The sequence below is a fragment of the Branchiostoma floridae genome, chromosome 2 (assembly GCF_000003815.2).
Source record: "Branchiostoma floridae strain S238N-H82 chromosome 2, Bfl_VNyyK, whole genome shotgun sequence".
Classification (NCBI taxonomy): Eukaryota; Metazoa; Chordata; class Leptocardii; order Amphioxiformes; family Branchiostomatidae; genus Branchiostoma; species Branchiostoma floridae.
This window is the reverse complement of record NC_049980.1, coordinates 2,423,771-2,444,367: the sequence shown is the minus strand read 5'-3', so window position 1 is coordinate 2,444,367 and position 20,597 is coordinate 2,423,771. Positions and strand designations below refer to the sequence as shown.

Below are 20,597 nucleotides of genomic sequence, written 5' to 3'. Positions count from 1 at the left end.
TCAAGTTGTTTTAGCAAACTGCTTGTCAGTTGACAGTTGGCAGGTACGCTGTAGCCATGGGACTGTCCCTTTGTTTGGACTTTTTGGCATTTATATTTTTTGCGTTCTGTAACGTCGACATTTGTCAATGATGTAAATCTTATTGACTGGCGGCAGGACGACCGTAGCAGTCTTATGTTTTCGTCCACCAACATCATGATGGAACCCCATGGCATGTGCGCGGCCGTGCGTCATGACGCAAATCCCACCGTAGAGCCTCACTGTAGAACATCTTTTCTCTCAAATATTATTGCTCCATCCAATCAAAATTGCCCATACAAGAAGAGACAAGAGATAACAAGATAAGACAAGAGATAGCACTTCAGGTAGAAATTTAATAATGGCATCGTTCTTAATGTGTAAAGTATTCTGTTGGGAAGGATTTTCATGAAGTCAAATGTATATACAGTCAAACCTGCCCGAGCGACCACCTCTTCTCAGCGACCACCTGGCCATTTCGACCGCTTTTTCTCGGTCCCGATTTTTTTTTCCTATTGACGTAAGCATTAAGCGACCTTTTCTCAACGACCACCTGGCCAACGCGACCGCGACCGGCCCAAACGACCGCATCATTTTCAAAATTGAGGTTTTCATAGATTTTTGATGATAACTAGCGCGATTTTGTGCCGAAATCGACCAGTTTGCGTCGGATTTTGACTGCCATTATAATGTTATGTTTAGAATAAAGATTGCGGCGGTCAATGGGTGGGTCAATGGGACAGTCTACTGTAATATCGGAGGAAATTTCTAAGGAAGATCTGTGTAGCTCATACCTTTTTAAGAAAGATCTGTGTGAGTGCTTTTGTCCAACTGTACTGTACATTCACCCTTGGGTAAGTACGCTATTGGGACGTACCGGGCATAAAATTCGAAAGGTGCGCCGTAGTTATTTCAGATACGGCGATTAAGAACACAGCGACACATAAAGGCTTGTATGGTAACTGACAGCATCAAAGTTCCCTTACTGTCTAAAACGTTAGTGTACAAATATTGAGCTTTAAAGAACTGTATCGTATAAAAGCTCGATAAGAGCTGGGGTTAAATTTACAATTTACAGTGTGTGTGTTGTATTTGACATTAAATACCTCGCTTCTTTGCGTGCGTGCAGTGTGCTTGCTTTTTGCCATTAAACACAACGGAAACTATTTATACTTTGCATAGGGCATGTTTTGAGTCGATACTCTTCTCAGCGACCACCTGTCCAAATCGACCACTTTTTGCCGGTTCCCCGGGTGGTCGTCTTGGGCAGGTTTGACTGTATACATGGAAATTTATTAAGTACATCGGAAGTCGGAATACCTACATGTACACATGCGGACAACAGCAATATTGAGAGTGACAATATTTGGAGTGAAAGAAGTTAAGAGTCAACTTTGAGCTGAATCGTGCTTCTATATAAAATCATTCTGTGCTTGTATGTGTGCGTGTTTGTGTGTGTGTGCCTGTGTGCCTGTGTGTGTGTGTGTGTGTGTGTGTGTGTGTGTGTGTGTGTGTGTGTGTGTGTGCGTGCGTTAGTGCGTGCGTGTGTGACTTTGTGTTTCTACTCAAGTTATCAAACAGGTATTCAAAAAGCAAATTTTCCCTATGGCTGACGACTCATTCTACGTCTGTCACGGCGGTTGATTTTTCTTCCGGTTCGCTTGATCCACTTCCGGTTCGGGTGGCAGTGGTTGGGATGGCGGGGTAGGCGGGGACGTCGGCGATGACGTCGGTGATGACGTCGTTGATGACGTCGTCGGTAGCAGGACGGATCTACGCAAACAGAAGAAGACCGATGACACTGCTGAGCGTCAGGAACAGGAAGGTGGCGGGGAGGGTGGCACTGGCGCTGCTAGCATCTGTGACGGGGAAACAACATGGCGTGATAAGGTGCAAAATCGAAAAGCTTGAGGTCGCCATCAACATCGAGAGACGAAAAACGGAAACCATAGATATAACCCTAGCGATTGAGGTGGCAATACTGTATATGTGCACAAAGGAGATTGAAATGAAATATTGGAAGAACTGATAAGCAGAGACTGTCGAACATGCGAACATGCCCCTCCTCCCATAAAAGCACATGAAATACGTTGTTTCACCTGCAGGCAGCGTTGTGCTTCAAAGGCAAGACTTTACGTCTTGAGACGCACCTGGTCTCCAGTTGACGTCCCAGCCGGGCTCGTCTCCGTTCTCCCGGTTCTTCTCCTGCAGCCAGACGTACAGCGGCTGGAAGTACGCCTTCCAGGAATCCGCCAGCATCTTCCGCTGCCCCGTCATCTCCTGCATGGCGTCAGGCCACGGCTTGGACCTGCCCAGCTTCAACATGTTCCTGGAATTAAACAAGTATTTTTGGCCTATCAGAGGATAAATAAAAAAACTGTCAAAACCAAGACTTCCTTGTTCTTCTGCGCGACTTGTTTTCTTTGCTTTGTGATTTCGCTCGCCCTCTCCATTTGTTACCAACAAAAATCTAACTTCAAGAAATTTTGGGTCTTACCATGAGCACAACAGAACAATTACAGGTACCTTGTGTAAGACGTGTAATAAAAGGCGTGTGTCAAAAAAAATGTTTCTAAGAACAGATTTGTAGGAAATGGTGTGTACTAAATTTGGTGAAAGAAAAGACGTAAAAGAAAGGGTGTGTTACAAGAAAAGGTGTGTAAGAAAAGGTGTGTAAGAAATGGTGTGTAAGAAAAGACTTGAAAGATAAGACGAAAATGTGTGTAGGGATACGTTGGTAAGAAATGATGTGTAAAAAACTGTGTGAAAGAAAAGCCGGGCAAGAAAAGGTGTTTAAAAACAGGTGTTCAATAAAAGTGTTTACCCGGTGTGTAAAAAAAAGGTGTGAACGAAAAGGCGCGAAAGAAAAGGTGTGTGAAACAAAAGGAATGTGTAAGATGGGGTAAGTACTCACGCCAGCTTGGTTCCCGCCGGTTGAGAGTTGTAGATGTCGCACTTGTAGAGCGGGTCCGGGATGCCAGCCTCGTCACACATCGCCTTCTGGAACTGGAACTCAATAATGGTCCGGGCGTAGTACCTGTGGGGACATACGAGGGGTGATCAATAAGTTCTCGGCCTAACTCAGACATAATAAGCAAAACTCAAATTTTGAGGCACAACTTTATAGTATGAAGCCTTTTATCAATATCCTCCAAATTACAAATCATTGGAGTCATTACTTTCCAGGCATTCGTTTTATGCAAATTAGAAGGTAAGTGGCGAGAAAAAAGTGGTGTGAATTGTGATCAGAAATGTGTGGGTCGAGTTGCCCATGCCGTAAATTAACAAAAGACATTGTCAAAATGTTTGCTAATCATTCTCCTCCTATTTCAAGCAAAAAGAATTGGGTGTCTGACTTCCAGCAGCGCAAGTTCGATCGCACACCTCAGGTCAGGTCAATTGTCCCATTTTTTCCGTTCTCCCTTACCTAACATTACTTGGTGTCGCCTGCAAAGTAATGATCACAATAATTTGAATTTTGGTACAGATTTATATAAGACGTTATACTTGACATCTATGCTTCGAAATCTGAGCTGTGCTTATTATTTCTCCGCAAAACCGAGGACTTATTGATAATCCCACGTACTTGTATAAAATCTTATATAAATGTGTACCAAAATTCAAATTATTGTGATCATTACGTTGCAGGTGACACCCAGTAACGTTAGGTAAGGGATAACGAAAAAAAAGTGGACAATTGATCTGAAACCTGAGGTGTGCGGGTCAAATTGTCTGATCACACTTCACCCTTCTTTTTCTCGCCACTTACCTTCTAATTTGCATAAAACGAATGCCTGGAAAGTAATGACTCCAATGATTTGTAATTTGGAGGATATTGATAAAAGGCTTCATACTATAAAGTTGTGCCTCAAAATTTGAGTTGTGCATATTATTTCTGGGTTAGGCCGAGAACATATTGATCACCCCTCGTATACTCTCACACAGAGCCTCTGTTTCACATACGTACACGGTGCAGTGCTAGAGGTTGCTAACCTAGTATCCAAACCTATTATAGCTGTCGAGTTTCTTCGTCCTTTTAGGCAATAGGTCTTGTTTGCTAGTATAGTGTTAGATGCAATAACACGTGCAGTGAAAACGGCCATTTGAATTAGGTCTCTAACTACACGATGAAGAACATATTAAAGACTTACACATACAGTTGATTCAAGGCGGGGATCGGCTGCAAAATTTGTTCGTCTCTACATTCTCTACAACACCGAATGCCGTAAACATTCACTAAACCAGGTCTGAGGATGGTAACGTTACCAACTTTTCATTCACCTCGCACGTCACACATCTATGCTTCTGTCCTCATCCCAAACGCATATAACAAGACCATAGAATGTCCAGGTCAAAAGATGCAAAAAGCGCTGCAAAAAAGTTCTGCTGCAGTACCAAAGTCACACACCAGGGGGACCAAAATCAACCCAGACCTTCATCTTTCCAACATCTACCCACATACCTAATATCATTACAATCCATCCAGAGGTTCAAGAATTAAGGTGACCACAAACAGACAGACACACCAAAAACTAAACCTCCATTTTTCATGGAGGTAATAATTCATTTATGACTACTAAGTTTTGTCAAGGTCTCACCTGATCATATCAAAGTCGTTGGCCACGTGGTATATGGAAGTAATGTCCAGCTGGTCCTCTCCTCGCTCCTCCGGTGGCACCACGCCCACTATCTCAGCCCTGTGGGGAAACATGGCAAGGACTGTGGAACTGTTGAACGGCTCTCTCGTGAACACACGCGAAACACACATACACACACACACACACACACACACACACACACACACACACACACACACACACACACACTAAACACACGCGCGCGAGGGCTCGAACAAATACAGACACACATGTACGCACACACATACACATACATAGACATACACAGACGTATACACAACCAAGCACAAGCATGCAGAAACACACACAAACGCTGTCACACAAACACACACATACATACATACAAACACACACGCGCGCGCGCACACACACACACACACACACACACACACACACACACGAACACACACACATACACAGTTACACACAAACACATATACATATACACACACGCGCGCGTGCGCACACACGCACACACTCACGAACACACACACACACACACACACACACGCGCGCGCGCGCGCACACACACACACACACGAACACACACATACACAGTTACACACAAACACACATACATATACACACACGCGCGCGCGCGCACACACGCACACACTCACGAACACACACACACACACACACACACACACACCACCACCAACGTACTTCATCTCCCAGTACTTCTTGTTCCACTCGTTCTCGGGTATGTCGCCGCTGAAGACCCGCCATCGCCACAGGTCCTGCACCAGGCTGAAGGGCAGCGTGGCGATCATGTTCAGCCCCTGGAGCAGCAGGAAGTTGATATCCGCATCTGGAACAGCAAGGGTTACACAGAAACGTGAATCTGATGGATTTCTCTGACTGATATCTATGGTCTGCCTGCATACACAACCTGGGCTGTGGCATGGCCTAACGACCGACAATGCTTGAAAGAAATTTCGACTATGACGTTAATTTACAAGTTGCCCTCGCCACACGCAGACGCCACACGCAGACGCATGGCAAAAGCTTAAGGCTTCAGGTCATTTTGACATGAGAGAGAAAGAGGAGTGGCAGAAACCGTGTTGGTTCTGGCTTTGCCTTTGAAGAACCATTAATGTTTTCAATCCACAACTAGTGTTAGGATAGACACAACGATTTAAGAATTTTACTGATTTTTACAAACCGGCTGCACTTTATTTGACACACACACGAGCCATGAATGCACTTTATTTATTTTCTGTGGGGGACCTGTTGACTGTTGTTAAATACCAACCATAAGTTATTTTTTCAGTGTTCAAAATACATTGCGGATACATAAAGCATTCGTAACGCATGAATTCATGGCAAAATTCAACCCTTGCGGATGTTTTAAGACGTGCTAAAGTATTTATAATAGAACGCTGTCGCCTACCGTGATCGTCTGGCACGGTGTCCAGCAGGCCGATGGCGTGCAGGTGCTGCGGGGTGGCCGCGGACAGAGCCAGAACCTCCCCAACTGCCTCGTGGAACGCGTCGTTCGCGCCGTCCCGGAAGACTAGCGGCAGGTGGGCGTACTGCATCTGGTACTGAGTATGTCCCATCTCGTGGTGGATGGTGAGAAGATCCTCCATGTCGATTTTCGTGCACATTCGGATCCTGGAGAGACGGGAACTGGCTTTTCTTATTCGTGTGCAGATTTGGCATGAAAAGGTGCATTTTCTACTTTAACACATATTTTGTAGAAGGTAGTTTTGCTTTACAACAAAGTACGACAGAAAGGTGTTTCCCGTCGTATTGCCCAAACTTTATACTACAAACAAACCAATGCTCAACGAAATATGCAGAAGCCCTGTACGCAGTTCGTTCATCTGGATGCACTGGAAAGATTATTTTCAGAGAGGAAAACTCAAAGGGTCATACAAAATTACATGTATTGGCACACTGTATATGAAAAGGAGCGAACAAAATTAATTACAACCAATAGTACTGCATGCAGCATTTCATTAATGATGGTCTTTATCATATCATATATGTTCTTCATTCAGCTAGGAAAGCAGATGTCACCACTTTGGCGTGTACCTGAAATCTTGTCCATCGTAGAAGTCCCAGGCGGTAGCGTGGCATGCGACCTCCCTGTCCGTGGGCTTCTGCAGCATGGACCGCTGGAAGAACGTGGTGGGCAGCGGCAACAGCCCGAGAGACCCGAAAAACTCCTCCGACACTTCGTACATCCTCATAATGGTGTAGTTCTAGACGGGATTGATAAATGACGTTGGTACACCGTCTACCAGGAAAGAAACTATCTGAACATTCATGATAAATCTCCATAGTGGTACTGTTGTGGAATACATAGATTCATTACTGCAATAAAATATTCATGTGGTTATATTTTCAGCAGCGTTTGTCTGTCTATCAAGGTAACTCAGAACAGTTGGTTGGATAGATTTTATACTTGGTGTGTTGATATGCCTAATAATGGTACATTTGCATAGTCAGAAAACTCTATCATAACCGTTTTTTCAATGTATCTCTTGTCCCTGACATGATATATTGTTGACATGTGGTTGGCAGACACAATTAGATACATATTATACAGATCAGGACTAAGTTGCATGGTTAAGTATAAAATTAGATAATTCCATAGTTTTCCACAACTGAACTTCTATGAATATGAGACATGCAATTCGTGACAGGTGGAACAAAAACAAATACGAAAAAAGGATGCAAATGAGGAACAGGCTTGCATTATTAAAGGAAAAACTGCTAAATGGCTAAATGATAAACAATATTAATGGGAACTTGATATTTGTGAACATCACTATACATAAATTATGTAAATGTGTAAGTCATCTGCATAAAATCTATTTATGGGGGCTGCCGAACTCTAGTTTATCTATTCGTTATAGATAAATATGCATGAGGCATTAGCTCTATCAGACAGCTACTAAGATCTAAGACTTTGAATCGTTATAAGGGGTTCCCGTGGAGACGTAACGGTCGACTGGAAGTACATTTTACATGTTGAGTGGCGCTCTGGTGGCAAAACCTGGCTTAAAACAGAGTAACGAAACGACATTCGGAGGACATCAGTGTATGTTTCTAGATCAGCGAGTGAGTGCTGTGAGTAAGACAAAAATCCACGCAAAAAGTCAAACTCAGTAACCTGCTCCAACATGGCGGGTGTGACGTCAAGACTCTCTTTGTCCGGGAAGGGGATAGTCAGACTGTACAGGTTGGTCCAGAAGCGCCCCCACATGTCACCTGCGGAAATGCAGCAGACAAAGCATAATCGTTAACATAATGATATGGACTTAAACTGAGGTCAAAATATCTGATTGTGCTTTTTCAGTCATTCTATAGAGACCATCCACTGGAAACCCAAATGTTAAAGGTATGCTACGTAATTATCTTTGTGTCCCCCCAAGTTAGACCCTCTTGGCTGTAAGTAACAACTTCCAGGCCTCCAGTAGGCACCCTAGGGGGTGGGCTAATGAGTTTATCACACTCCAGCTGGCTTCAGGGGAAGATCTTCTTCGTTTCAAACACTCAATTTTTTTTCACTTCAGAATAGGATATAATCATGCACTTAGTCTATTTTGTAGGGTATCAATAAGCTGAGGTTACATTCCCTTCAAAACTGCAAGAAATCTTGCAAAGATTACGTTTTTCAAAAACTCTGGTGCAACTGTCATCAGAGTTCAGACACCACACTGTGCTGTCAGGCACACAAGACACTGATAAGCCAGATGTGGGCGTGTTTCCCTAGGGAGCATGGAGGTCCATGTAGGAAGATCACAGTCAGTAGTGGCAAAATATTGGACATTCTGAAACATGGGGCATTTCAAAAACTTACAAATAAGCTTACAAACCAACGGGCTATCGATTTAAATACATCATTGTGTTTTCATAACAGTCTGCCTTCAGTGGCTACGAGTAAAATGTACACCAGGGGTTCATTCATGTCTCCCTTGGGAATTTCAGTACAGAGGACTAACAGGTTGCCCGGTGTCGTTCATGGCCCGTTGCTTGCCCGCTATATCGAGCTGCGATGTTTTCGTCAAACCTTACATTACGGAAGTGGTCAATTAAGTCCAGGTCCTGCTGTGGTCCGCTATCTCGAGCTGCGATGTTTTCGTCAACCCTTACGTTACGGAAGCCTGTCCGCTATCTCGAGCTGCGATTTTTTTAGTCAAACCTTACGTTACGGAAGCCTGTCCGCTATCTCGAGCTGCGATGTTTTAGTCAACCCTTACGTTACGGAAGCCTGTCTGCTATCTCAAGCTGCGATTTTTTAGTCAACCCTTACGTTACGGAAGCCTGTCTGCTATCTCGAGCTGCGATGTTTTAGTCAACCCTTACGTTACGGAAGCCTGTCCACTATCTCGAGCTGCGATTTTTTAGTCAACCCTTACGTTACGGAAGCCTGTCCGCTATCTCGAGCTGTGATTTTTTTGTCAACCCTTACGTTACGGAAGCCAGTTCAAGCCAGTTGCGTGTCCGCTATCTCGAGCTGCGATCTTTTCGTCAAACGTTACGGAAGTGGTCCTGTGTGGCTACCACGGCGTTCCAAGCTGTATAAAGTGACGTCCCCTCTGGCGTTATCACGTCTGCGTTGCACCCAGTTTGGTGCTCAGCTTCGTGTGTGAGGTTGACGATTTTGAAAATGACCACCAAAATCGACTTCATTTGTTAGGTAGTGATTTTTGGCCATCAGAAGGAGAACTAATATTCCGACATTCAAAATGTTGTGCAGAACTTTGGGAGCTTACATGTCCAATTTTCCTCTAAAGAACGCTGTGAAGGGGAAGAAACGTGAGGCTGGCGAGCCCACAGCTGGAAAAATCCGGCTGTTGGGAGAATTTAGCAGTCATCAGTACACAAGCTGTCACCGAGCTTCTGTTAAGCAAAGTTCTCGTAAAAATATTACATATAGCATAATCTAAAACATTTCGAAAAAATGTTTCTCTGGTAAAATGTGTAGTATGACCTTCGAGTTTACACTTGGAAGCACATTTGCTCAACACGTGCCAAGCCAGGCGTGCATGCTGCTGGTCATTCAGTGGGGCATTCTCCAACAATTCTGGTAAACATGAACTAAAAGAATCACACCGGGCTGTGTCTCCTTAAAAGATTATAGGACTGGTATTAAACGCTCCATTTTTTCATATGTTCGTGTCTTTATATAGACTGTTTCGATATTCGTTGGGGCCCTAAGTGTTTGGATTTTGCGTATAATTGACCACTTCCGTCAACGGGCCACACAGGACCACTTCCGTAACGTTTGACGAAAAGATCGCAGCTCAAGATAGCGGACACGCAACTGGCTTGAACTGGCTTCCGTAACGTAAGGGTTGACTAAAAAATCGCAGCTAGATATAGCGGACAGGCTTCCGTAACGTAAGGGTTGACTAAAAAATCGCAGCTCGAGATAGCGGACAGGCTTCCGTAACGTAAGGGTTGACAAAAAAATCGCAGCTCGTAACGTAAGGTGGAAAAACTTGGTTGCGTGTGTCTTGTTAAGAAGGACCACCCGTGCTAATGCCGTTATGTAAGGTTTGCTTGAGACTCGGTGTCCCTCTTGTGTCAGGATGGCGTGTGTCCCTTGTTAGGCTGTGGAGGGTTTTGGACGATGGGTTGATGGAAAATGTGTATACTGTCCCAGCCCAGACAACATGAAATTCAAGTAAAAAAAAAAAACTCCCTGATTGGCATGTAAGGTGGATTGTGTCGCAAAAATCGGTGAATTCCCTTGGGTGCAATATCATTCTACGTTAGGTCTTCTGTTAGGTTTGGAAATGCCCCATGTTTCACAATGTCCAATTTCTTGCCATGTATAATCACAGTTTGTAGACATCATCTGACATGTTTATTTGATGCACTGATGTTGCAACTTCTCTCACTGAGCCTTGATATTTAATGCTAAAGGGTAGACTTAGCTTACTATGTAAAGAAATGGCAGGAATATCTACTTTTTGTATTGTCCAAATATTACGTAGCATAGCTTTAAGCGAGGGTGCGTGCCAAAAATAATCCATACATTTTCCAATGGCTGTAGTGCAACTAAGAATGTTTTTAAACCTGCTGTATGACGATTACGGCATGTTCTGTTCTTCTATATTAGCTTTACGGAGTACTGATGACCAGGGTGTGACCTGTGAGTCACTACTAATCTGAAGAGACGGGTGAAATTTCATCAGTGGCAAATATCCACCATCCTCCTACGCACGGTCCCCAACCGGCTAATCGCCTATGTGGGGACCCTGCTATCTGAAGGGCCACCCCCGGTTACTGTGAGCGACGCCACAAATCAGCTGTCAGCCAATCAGAGAATAGCCTTTTAGTTTTCAAAAGGGATCTCGCAAAGGCCTGATTGGTCCCTGATTGTCTGATTCCCATATAAGGGTAAGCTCATTAATATTTATAAGCATGGCGGTCAGTAACCGGGGGTGGCCCTTCAGATAACAGGGTCCCCATATAGGCGATTAGCCGGTTGGGTACCGTGCGTAAGAGGATGATATCCATGCGCGTCTGCCATCAACACTACCATCACCAAAATAAAGATGGAGTAGCCCTATAGGTAGGTCCTACCCAGCAGGTGTTCCGGAAGTGGTCCTCTCAGGTTGATCTTCTCGCCGTACACGTCATACAGCTTCCGGCGCACGTAGGCGTGCAGCTCCAGGTAGAACGGCTTGACCTCCTCCCAGATGTCCAACATGTCCTGTTCGAACGTGTCGGTCTCGTACTTTCGCCGCCACTGGTCTCCGTAGTCAGCATATCCTACAGAGTATGTCATACACAAAGCTTTAATACTACATGTAGTATCATAAACAGTTATTCCAGATTTCATGTTCATACATGTTGGTCTCGTATCAGTCACCGTAAGTTAGGGTACCCCATAGAAATACTTCATGTATCTAACTTATAAATCTTACTGCACACATTCTACATGGAACCGTCAATCCGTCACCTGAAGCTGGACGGAACGAGGGATGATACAGACACTCTGTCACCTTTGACCTCATACTGACGTCACGTTCCAATAATGTTACGAGTCAGGAGTGAGTTAACAATCCAGAAATGATGCCAAAAATCAAACGTGACTGGTAGACGTCTTGTTTATGTCGTGACTGGTAAACGTGACTGGTTGACGTCGTGACTGGTAAACGTGACTGGTAGACGCTGGACGTGCGTGACTTAATTTGTGACGTAATGATGTTTGTGGGGATACCATTTGTTCGCGCGATCTGATTCCCCAGTGTGTCGTAATAAAAACCACGTGGACGTACGTAGTGACATAGTAACACCAGAAGACCTACCGTTTGCTCTGTGGATCTCGTTGTTTTGTTGTTGTTTTTTTGTTTTTGTTTTGGACAGACGAGGACAATGTGGCACTGCACTCAAGTTTTTGTAACTTACATTAACAGTACCACATACACGGTACAGAGATAAGGTAAAGGTAGTCTTTTTACCTCCCCGACCGAAGTCAGGTACCCATTTTTACACCTGGGTGAAATGAGAAAGGTCGTGTTAAGTGTTTTCCCAAGGGCACAACGTCGGGGGCACGGTGGGGATCGAACTCAGGACCTATAGATTCCGCCAGTTACGCCACGCCCGACGCCACTAAGCGACGCCACTAAGATCTTGTTATATTGTTATTGTTATTGGGTGGGCCGACTACTCACTCTTTGCAGCCAGGGATTGAATTGCGAGGAGCTTACAATAGGCTCAAAAAGACAAGGGTCTGGAGTGAGCTGCCATTCGGCGCCACTCAGGTGACCTCAATCAACTGTCGGAAGTGTCTGGAGCGAGCTGCCATTCGGCGCCACTCAGGTGACCTCAATATGACAGTAATTGCCCCAGGTGCGGCCAAGGTGCTGTAGGTTTTGAACCACTCACACCGCACCATCGCACGTGTAGCGGGTTCTTTAACGTGCACGGGACCTCCATTTAACGTCCTATCCTAGGGACGGCCCTACCGAAGCTAGGTACTCATTTTCACCTGCGTAAAGTGAGGAAAGTCGTGTGCCTTTCGCAAGGGCACAAGATCGGTAACGCGGCAGCCGGATTCGAACCCGCGACCTCTCGGTAAAACTGTTCTTTAGCGGTCCCATTGTTCTTTAGCTGGACGTGGGTGCCGTAATTTGCGTTATGACGCCGGGTGACCTACCGTTTTCTCGGGCGATCTGGTTCTTGAGCTGGACGTAGGTGACGTAGTGCGGCCTGATGACCTTACTGACGGCGTCACGCCAACGTAGCCACACCCACAATCGTTCCTCGTAGTCACGTGATGTGGCCATGATCTCCGTCAAACCTGAATACACATAGCATAGTTGTGCATTATTAGATGTTACTATTAAATCTATGTAGGAGAACAAGACGGCTGGATCTATGGAAGAATGTACTCTTCCACAGGAGCTGCTTTGCATAACTAATTACCTTCGCCAGAATGGTAAGGTTATATTTTGGGTAGCGTGTGTCAGGATGTATGTTTGTAGAAGACCAGCATAAGTCAAGAACCCCTGGAAATTGTATTGATATTCGGTATGTCGGTAGGTATTGATGAGACCGAGAAACGATTAGATTTTGGGCCCCCTAGCGGCCTGTTATGGTACTGCAGCGGAACTTCCTGGTTTGATATGTCCAGTTCTGGCCATGCTTAGGCTTTGATTTTTGAGTGGTAGGCAGCTCTTGATACCGAGAGTAAATGGTATAGGTTTGGGCCCCCTAGCGGTATGTTTTGGAACTACAGGGCAGGTTAAGTGTCAGACTTTGAAAGGGACTCAAGAAGGGGTTGACGGATTGTCATGATTTTTGGTATGTAGATAGCTTGAGTGATGCCTCATATCATTACATATTAACCATGCAAATTGGAATCTAATTTGCATTATTAATTAGGAAATTGTCTAAACACGCTCAGTTCAATTATAGGACCACTGCAACATGTGACATTTGTAACTGAGAAAGAGAAGAATATTGATAGATATATATATATTATGCAAAATAAAGACCTAATTTGCATAATTAATGAGAAAATGCTCTAAAGTCATTGTGGTAAATGACGGGAACTTCGTAATTATAGCATTTGGAAGTTATGTACAGGTGAACATCGTTGACCATCAATTATGCAAATGAGGTCCTAATTTGCATAAATTATCAGAAAATGCGATAAAAGCCTTCTTTCAACATAGATTGCGTACGCCTGTTGTTTGGTGGAAGAGATGATCAAGTTACATAATTTATGCATATGAGAACCTTATTTACATAATTAATGACAACACACAATTAATACAGCAGTTATAAAAGATAGAATTATTTGGCGAAGGTATGGGGTCGTGGAACTCTAGTTGGTTCTTGGAATCGTCAGCCCCTATTTTTCCAAAAAGTGAAATAAGTGTGGCAGTAAAAACTATTGCCATGTCGACGGTTTTATTGTTTTAAAAGTATAAATGATTGTTGTTGTAGGTGTTTTGTGTTTGCGTTCTGTCCTTTCGCCTTGCTGTATGTATGAAGATTGTTTTACGCGATGGATGTTTGTAGGACATTGCTGTTAACAAGAAAGGTGATCTCTTGTGACGAGTGACTAAATGTTTCTCATTTGCAGAAAAGATATCAGTTGATCTCCTCTACCTAAAGAGCAATGTGTTCAAAGTATGAAAGTCTTAGAAAGCTATTTAGTATTTTGTCATAAATTATGTAATGAGTATACAGTATAAGATATTGTGGCTTAATAAACTGTGCTCATTAATTATGCAAATTATGCCTGGTTTGCATTAATAGCCCTTAATTGTAGGAGGCATCTCCGAAGTTATCTACGTATAAAAAATCACGATGATTCGTCAACCCCTTCCCGAGTTATTCCCTTTCAAAAGGATGATGCAAATGCGCACGCGCGGACGAATTCCTGTGAAATTTCGGGAATTTTTGCCAATCGGATATATCCTTAACAGTAAGCCTAATATTTCTCTCTTTTTGAGTTACATATGGCATATTTTTTAGCATTCAAACATGAAATGCAGTGTATTTATAAACTGTCCTCATTTATTATGCAAATTAGCCCCTGATTTGCATGTTTAGCATTTAATTATGTAAGGTAACTCTGAAGCTATATACAATCAAAATATCATGAAGATCCGTCAACCCATTCCCGAGTTATTCCCCTCTAAAGGGATGATGCTACTACACATGCGCGGAATAATTCCTGACATGCCTATCAAGTTCTGAGAATTCTTGTCAAACGGATGCTCTCTATACTGTTAGGCTCGCCCCATGAGGCATCGCCAAAAATTACTACATCTTCCATTCAGAAAATTTTCATCATGAAATTCCTACGAAGGCATTCAACAAATTCCGGTAGATCAAAGTACCGTTATAAGCTCCTTGTGATTTGGTAACGTTACATTTATTACCTCCATCAAATGTCACCCTGCGTTTGTCTGTGTGTCTGTGTGTGTGTGTGTCTGTGTGTAAACAAGATAACTCAAGAACGGCTGGGTGGATTGGTTTCATAATTGGTGTGTTGGCGGGGTGTGGTGAAAGCTGGAAATGATTAGATTTTGGGCCCCCTAGCGGCTTCCCTTGGTACTGCAGCGCAACTTCCGGTTTTGCTATCTCGGTGTTCTGAACATGCCATGGTCACGATTTTTGAGTATTAGATAGCTCTTGTGCTCAGGAAGAAATGACATAAGTTTGGGCCCCCTAGCGTCTAGTTTTGGGATAGCAGGGGCATTTTTGTCAAAAACTTCTGACGAGGATAACTCAAGAAGGGAACAACGGATTTTCATAATTTTTGGTATGTAGGTACCTTAGACAATGCTGTACAAGATAAAATACTAATTATGCAAAATAGTAGTACATTTGCATCATTTATGAGAATATTCTATCATACCAGATTTTTCAATGTATCTCTTGTCCCGGACATGACATGGTCGTGACATTTGGGTGGTAAATAGCTTTTAGCGTCATGACAAAGTGAGCCAAGTTTCAGTCCCCTAACATTTAATTGTGGAACTGCAGGGGCGTTTTTGTCAAGACACTCCAAAGAGGATAACTGCAGAAAGGAAGGATGGATTGCCTGCATTTTAGGTATGCAGGTAGCTTGGGCAAAGATGTTCATAATGATATGAATTTTATGCAAATGAGGGCTTAATTTGCATAATTAATGAGGAAATTGTATAATTCCATTGCTTGCAATAACTTGACTTTGATAAATGTAACACTTGTTAATTATAATCGGTGGAACATATGCACATATCAAATATGCAAATGAGGAACTTATTTGCATAATTGATGCAAAAATTCCAAAACAAATTAATGACTAATGATCTGAATTGGGAATTTTAATTATGACATGTGTACTGTACGTTATTCAATGATGAACAACACCATGCATAAATCATGTTAATGTTTAGTCATTTGCATGAAATTAACAAAAGCTCTAAATATTCATGGAGGTATGAGGTCGTCGAACTCTAGTTATTACTGTTGACTATTTTCATTCATGTAGGCATAAGTTTTGATGATTTTCAACAAGCGGGTGCAGTTATTGTGCAGTAGTAGTGTTTGTTTTCTTCAAGCTGTAAACTTGATATTCTTTTGGCTTTGTATGAGCCTTTACCCTAGAAGTTTTGAATTTTCTAAAGAATTTTTCCGCTTCATTTTTTTTTCTGAAAAATCCCCGGACCAAGAACTTAACTTGATGTGGCTGTATACAATTCTGTACACCACTGTTAAACTGTTTTACTTTGTTTGCAATCAGCCATCGGGTCAAAGGTTATATAAAGGAGATTATAATGCTTTTTGCTTCCAAATTCGGGCCTCCCAGGCCTTTAGATCTTGTGTCGTACGTAAGGTACCTATAATTCAAAAGTTCAAAATGTACGTCAAAAAACAACAACAATACTAGAAACACCTACATTTGCTCGGGAGCAAATACAGTACATTTCAATAGACAAACCCCATGTAAAAATGGGCCTCCTTGTATGTCCAACATTTTGAACAACTTCAGACACTTGTGCCGGCTGGTAAATGTGGTCAACATAGAATGAGCAAACTATCTGCCATCCAAAAATCAAGACCATAGCACATCCAGTTCAAAAGTTAAAAAAAAAACAACGAATTTCTGCTGCAGTACCAGGGTTACATACCAGGGGGCCCCAAATCCACCTTGACCTTTGTCTTCCCAACACCTACCCACAAACCAAATATCATTGTAGTCCATGCAGATGTTCTTAAGTTATGCTCACTACAAAAATCCGGACACGCAGACAGACACACAGACAGAAACACAGAGACATACCCAAAAGTATATCTCCATTTTCATGGAGATAATGATATGGGGGCATTTTCTGAGGTTCGTTATGAAAGCACCTATGCGAGACGAGTATTTTTACATTACTTTTAATGCAGAGAACTGAGAAATGAGACCTTAAAAACACAGCCCTACCCGGCTCCAGCCCGCGACAGTTATCCGGGTCGTCCTGGTCACACACCTGCCCGACGGCGTAGATCCGCCCCATCTCGGACAGCGTCTCCTGGAGCTGCACAGGCACAGGCGGAACTTACTCATGACAGCTATGAAGCAGGTGTTATGGACACCATACTGATAACTTGAGAGCAATGAAGAGTATAGAAAACAGATGAAAGAAGAAGGTAGAGGTGACAGAGAAAGAGAATGAAAAGAAGGAATCAGGAACAGAACATAAGAAGGAAAATAGAAAAAAAGAAAGAAGAAACAGACAAAGAAAGAAAGAAAGAAAGAAAGAAAGATAGAAAGAAAGAAAGAAAGAACTTCAAGGCAAAACCAAAATTGAAGAAGAAGAAATGGCGACAGAAACTCGCTGTCGGCAAGACTGAAAGAAAAGAGGAATACAGCAGGGAGAGAAGTTCTCAGAGAACCCAAAGAAAAAGGAGACAAAGAAAGAACAGACCCGTCTTGCCGTGTCCCCTTCTGAAGGCGCGCTCCCCAGGAAGTCGAACTGTCTGATGATGTCATCAGGGAAGCCCGTGGTATTGAACTTGGTTTTGTTGACGTAAGCCGTGGCCTCGAACTCGGTCAGCGCCAAGCTTTTCTCCAGCTGGGAATTAAGAAACCTGAACATACAGTCTCTTTTCAAACATTGCCGTGCATGATGCTACACGGACGTGACATATTGAGCGATGCGTGGCATTCATGTAGAAAATAATTTTTTTCTATCTTTTTCAAGAAACATTCCTTCATAAGTAATACAATTCATTCTAAACACAGCGTAGCATCATCTCACTCCATATACACTGTATCGCCATACCTCCTTCCCTTAACCTCCTTCCATACATACTGGAATAATGATGTTCATGGTTCACGGACGCATGCGCGGCGAGATGCATTTTGGGTTACATGTCAAAGGTGAAGGCCCGTACCTGGTAAACATTTCTTGTCTAGACTATGCTTGATATATCACGTTACTTGTTAATCACATGCGTACTTGATATGACCATGAACATCACGTTACTTGTTAATCACATGCGTACTTGATATGACCATGAACCTTCTTATCCCATTGGGGTGAGCCAAGAGTTGGAGCGTGCGCCTAGACCCCACGGTAAAAAAACAGGTCTTTAAACCATGGAAACCCTTTCTTGGTGGGATTTTATGTGAAATCCGGTAGGAAAGGCTTTTCATGCACGTGTTGAATCAGGCGTAAAAAAGTTATTTCTCCATTTCGGGGCTTTTTGCACCCCAATCCACGCTAGATATCTGTTTTTGTACCTACAGGACCAATCAAAGGGTCGGGGGGGGGGGTTTCTATTTGCAGATTAACCGACGTATAGAAATTCTCGTAACTGCGTTTTATGACAGAACAGGTAAGCAATTGGGGATGATTAAGTTTTCATGGTTTGAGGTTGAGATTATGACACCTTTTCTCTTCCACCTTGCCATAGGATTACATGCATTATTGGTATATATTGTAACGGTGTACAGTCCTCCATTTCACATGTTCACATATCCTGTTCACTTGGAATAATTCTCTTGTGTACGACTTTGTCAATCTCAAATGTACATGTGTACCAACCGTCTTGTCACGTTGTAGCTTTGTCGATTATATACATTGTGGGTCAAGTGAACATGGTCAGGCCAGGCAACGTCAATAGGGAACGTCCCAACATGTAACGGTAACAACAGGTTAATAGGTAACGTATTAATGTAGACCGAGTATTATCCACTGTATCCGCAAACATGTTCACGTGTGCCCCGATCACAAAGCTCGCACGATTTACCGCGATGAGGGTTTCATGCTAAACAGGAAATTAACTTTGCATGGCCCGATGTCACAGTGCTCTGTTAACTTGTTTATACACCCTGAGTGAACAAACTGTAATTGAGACAAGTGTTGCGAATAAAGCTCCCCGAGTGTGGCTAATCGTGTTGCAGCATGTTGCAGATGTAATGAGTTGGGACACTAATGTTAGTTGTAACAGTTGCTCTTGTTGACGAGACTCCCTGTGTACACTGAAAGCTTCGTGGGTTTGCGGAGTCAAGAATGATCACATTTAAAACTTACTGAGTACCTTACATTGTTGACAGAATTTATGGGCGGACTTAAATAAACCCAACCAGCCTACAGGAATGTCCCTGACCCTCTCCTTACCAAGACTCAAACAGACTTCTCGGTCGGGCTGACTAAAGTGGTAACCTTTGACCAAACGAGGTAAATAATCTTCCTAAGGATTGGGCCAGTCAGGGCAAGTCCACTGGAACCTTTCTGTCATTTCTAGCCAAAGTAGCCCGGTGGAGAAATCACCTTTTGTGTGGATTATGTACCAAAGGTCAATAAAACCAGGTGAACCCAGGGTAGTATTCATAGCGTCGTTTTTGTTGACAACCAACGATGACTCGCGTTTATATTGAATTTAGTGCAGGGGGCAAATACTTCCCTTACGTTGATGAAGATTAGACATCCAGCTAACAAGATACGCCAAAATGTAGATGGACTATAAACTGAATATGATTTTGGACAGACAGCATGCACTTTCTTCTGTCAGTGATATTGCGGAAAGCTGATTGAACTTGAAGAGCAGGTTTTATAAATTGTCATATAAATTCATACGTAGGGTATGAAACCTGCTCTTTAACCAGTTTTACTCAGTGTCACTGACGAAAGACAGTGGATGCTGTCTGAAACGTCTGACCGTTTCCCAAATCATATCCAGTTGCTTGGGCGTAGCTGTTGTACGACATGTACTGTATTGTGAACATGTTAGTAATCAGGAAACTGCACAACTAGCACAATGACACTACAAACTTTGCCCCCGTACCGTGTTACGGGTCTACGTTTCTGAACCGCCAGCCAAAAAGCCCAGCTGCAGAAATACAGCTTAATCAGAACCAGCATTTTGTAAGTGCGGGGCACGTAACAAGGGGGCGTGACGCGTACTTTGATGAACCGTATAACCGTATAAGCGGTAATAACTGCGAGGAACGGGGAAAAGATTATAAAAAGATGCCATAAAGGCCCGGTCATATTCATCGTTCGACAGGTGTTTGGTTCTAAACAGGGACATCCTGAAGATAGTCATGGATGTTTTGTACAAATATTTCAGCCGTTTCTAACTGAAAAGTATTGCTTCTGAATGAGAAATGTAGCTCCTTGTCTAGTACTTTGCTGAAAAGTCCGCTGAAAAGAACGCACGATGAATCTGACCGCGCCTAACCAGCCCAGTGCGCCTGCGTACCAGGATGTCGTTGTTGTGGTCCGTCAGGTTGGTGTCGTAGTTCCACGACGCCACGACGTAAGCGTTCCACACCTCCTGCGCACGCGCATTGTAGTCACCGAGGAAGCGCCGTGCGTCGGCCAGGTCGTTGTTGGTTGGTGTGTTAGTTTGTGCGCCGGAGAGAACAGCCAGGACCGGCAGCAGGATAGCTGACCACAGCATGACGGGTGACCGGTGGGCGGGTGTGAGAAGTGGCGGGCTCGCCTTGGTACGAGCTGTAGGAGCGGCCGCGTC

At 43.4% G+C, this 20,597-nt stretch overlaps 1 protein-coding gene across 2 annotated transcripts; it reads right to left on the bottom strand.

Moving 5' to 3' along the window:
* Positions 1-1,216: 1,216 nt before the first annotated feature.
* Positions 1,217-20,597, bottom strand: LOC118409681 (angiotensin-converting enzyme-like). 2 transcript variants are annotated; one of them, XM_035810879.1, is made up of 13 exons: positions 20,325-20,597; positions 17,543-17,689; positions 17,059-17,152; positions 12,784-12,927; positions 11,205-11,393; positions 7,780-7,877; positions 6,696-6,865; positions 6,049-6,272; positions 5,322-5,466; positions 4,617-4,715; positions 2,933-3,055; positions 2,169-2,347; positions 1,217-1,791 (listed from the first exon to the last, which is right to left on the bottom strand). In XM_035810879.1, the coding sequence occupies exons 1-13, from the start codon at positions 20,523-20,525 to the stop codon at positions 1,622-1,624; spliced, it is 1,983 nt and encodes a 660-aa protein (XP_035666772.1). In that variant the 5' UTR covers positions 20,526-20,597; the 3' UTR covers positions 1,217-1,621. The 2 variants fall into 2 exon arrangements, with proteins under 2 accessions (XP_035666772.1, XP_035666774.1); XM_035810881.1 differs by having other exon boundaries at positions 1,217-1,877; positions 20,325-20,596.

Excerpts from the sequence above, each read along its gene's own strand:
- LOC118409681 (XM_035810879.1), bottom strand. The coding sequence starts at position 20,525 with ATGCTGTGGTCAGCTATCCTGCTGCCGGTCCTGGCTGTTCTCTCCGGC. Across the intron at positions 17,153-17,542 it reads AAGGGGACACGGCAAGACGG|CTCCAGGAGACGCTGTCCGA; the intron begins GTCTGTTCTTTC and ends GTGCCTGTGCAG. Across the intron at positions 11,394-12,783 it reads CCAGATCGCCCGAGAAAACG|GATATGCTGACTACGGAGAC; the intron begins GTAGGTCACCCG and ends CATACTCTGTAG.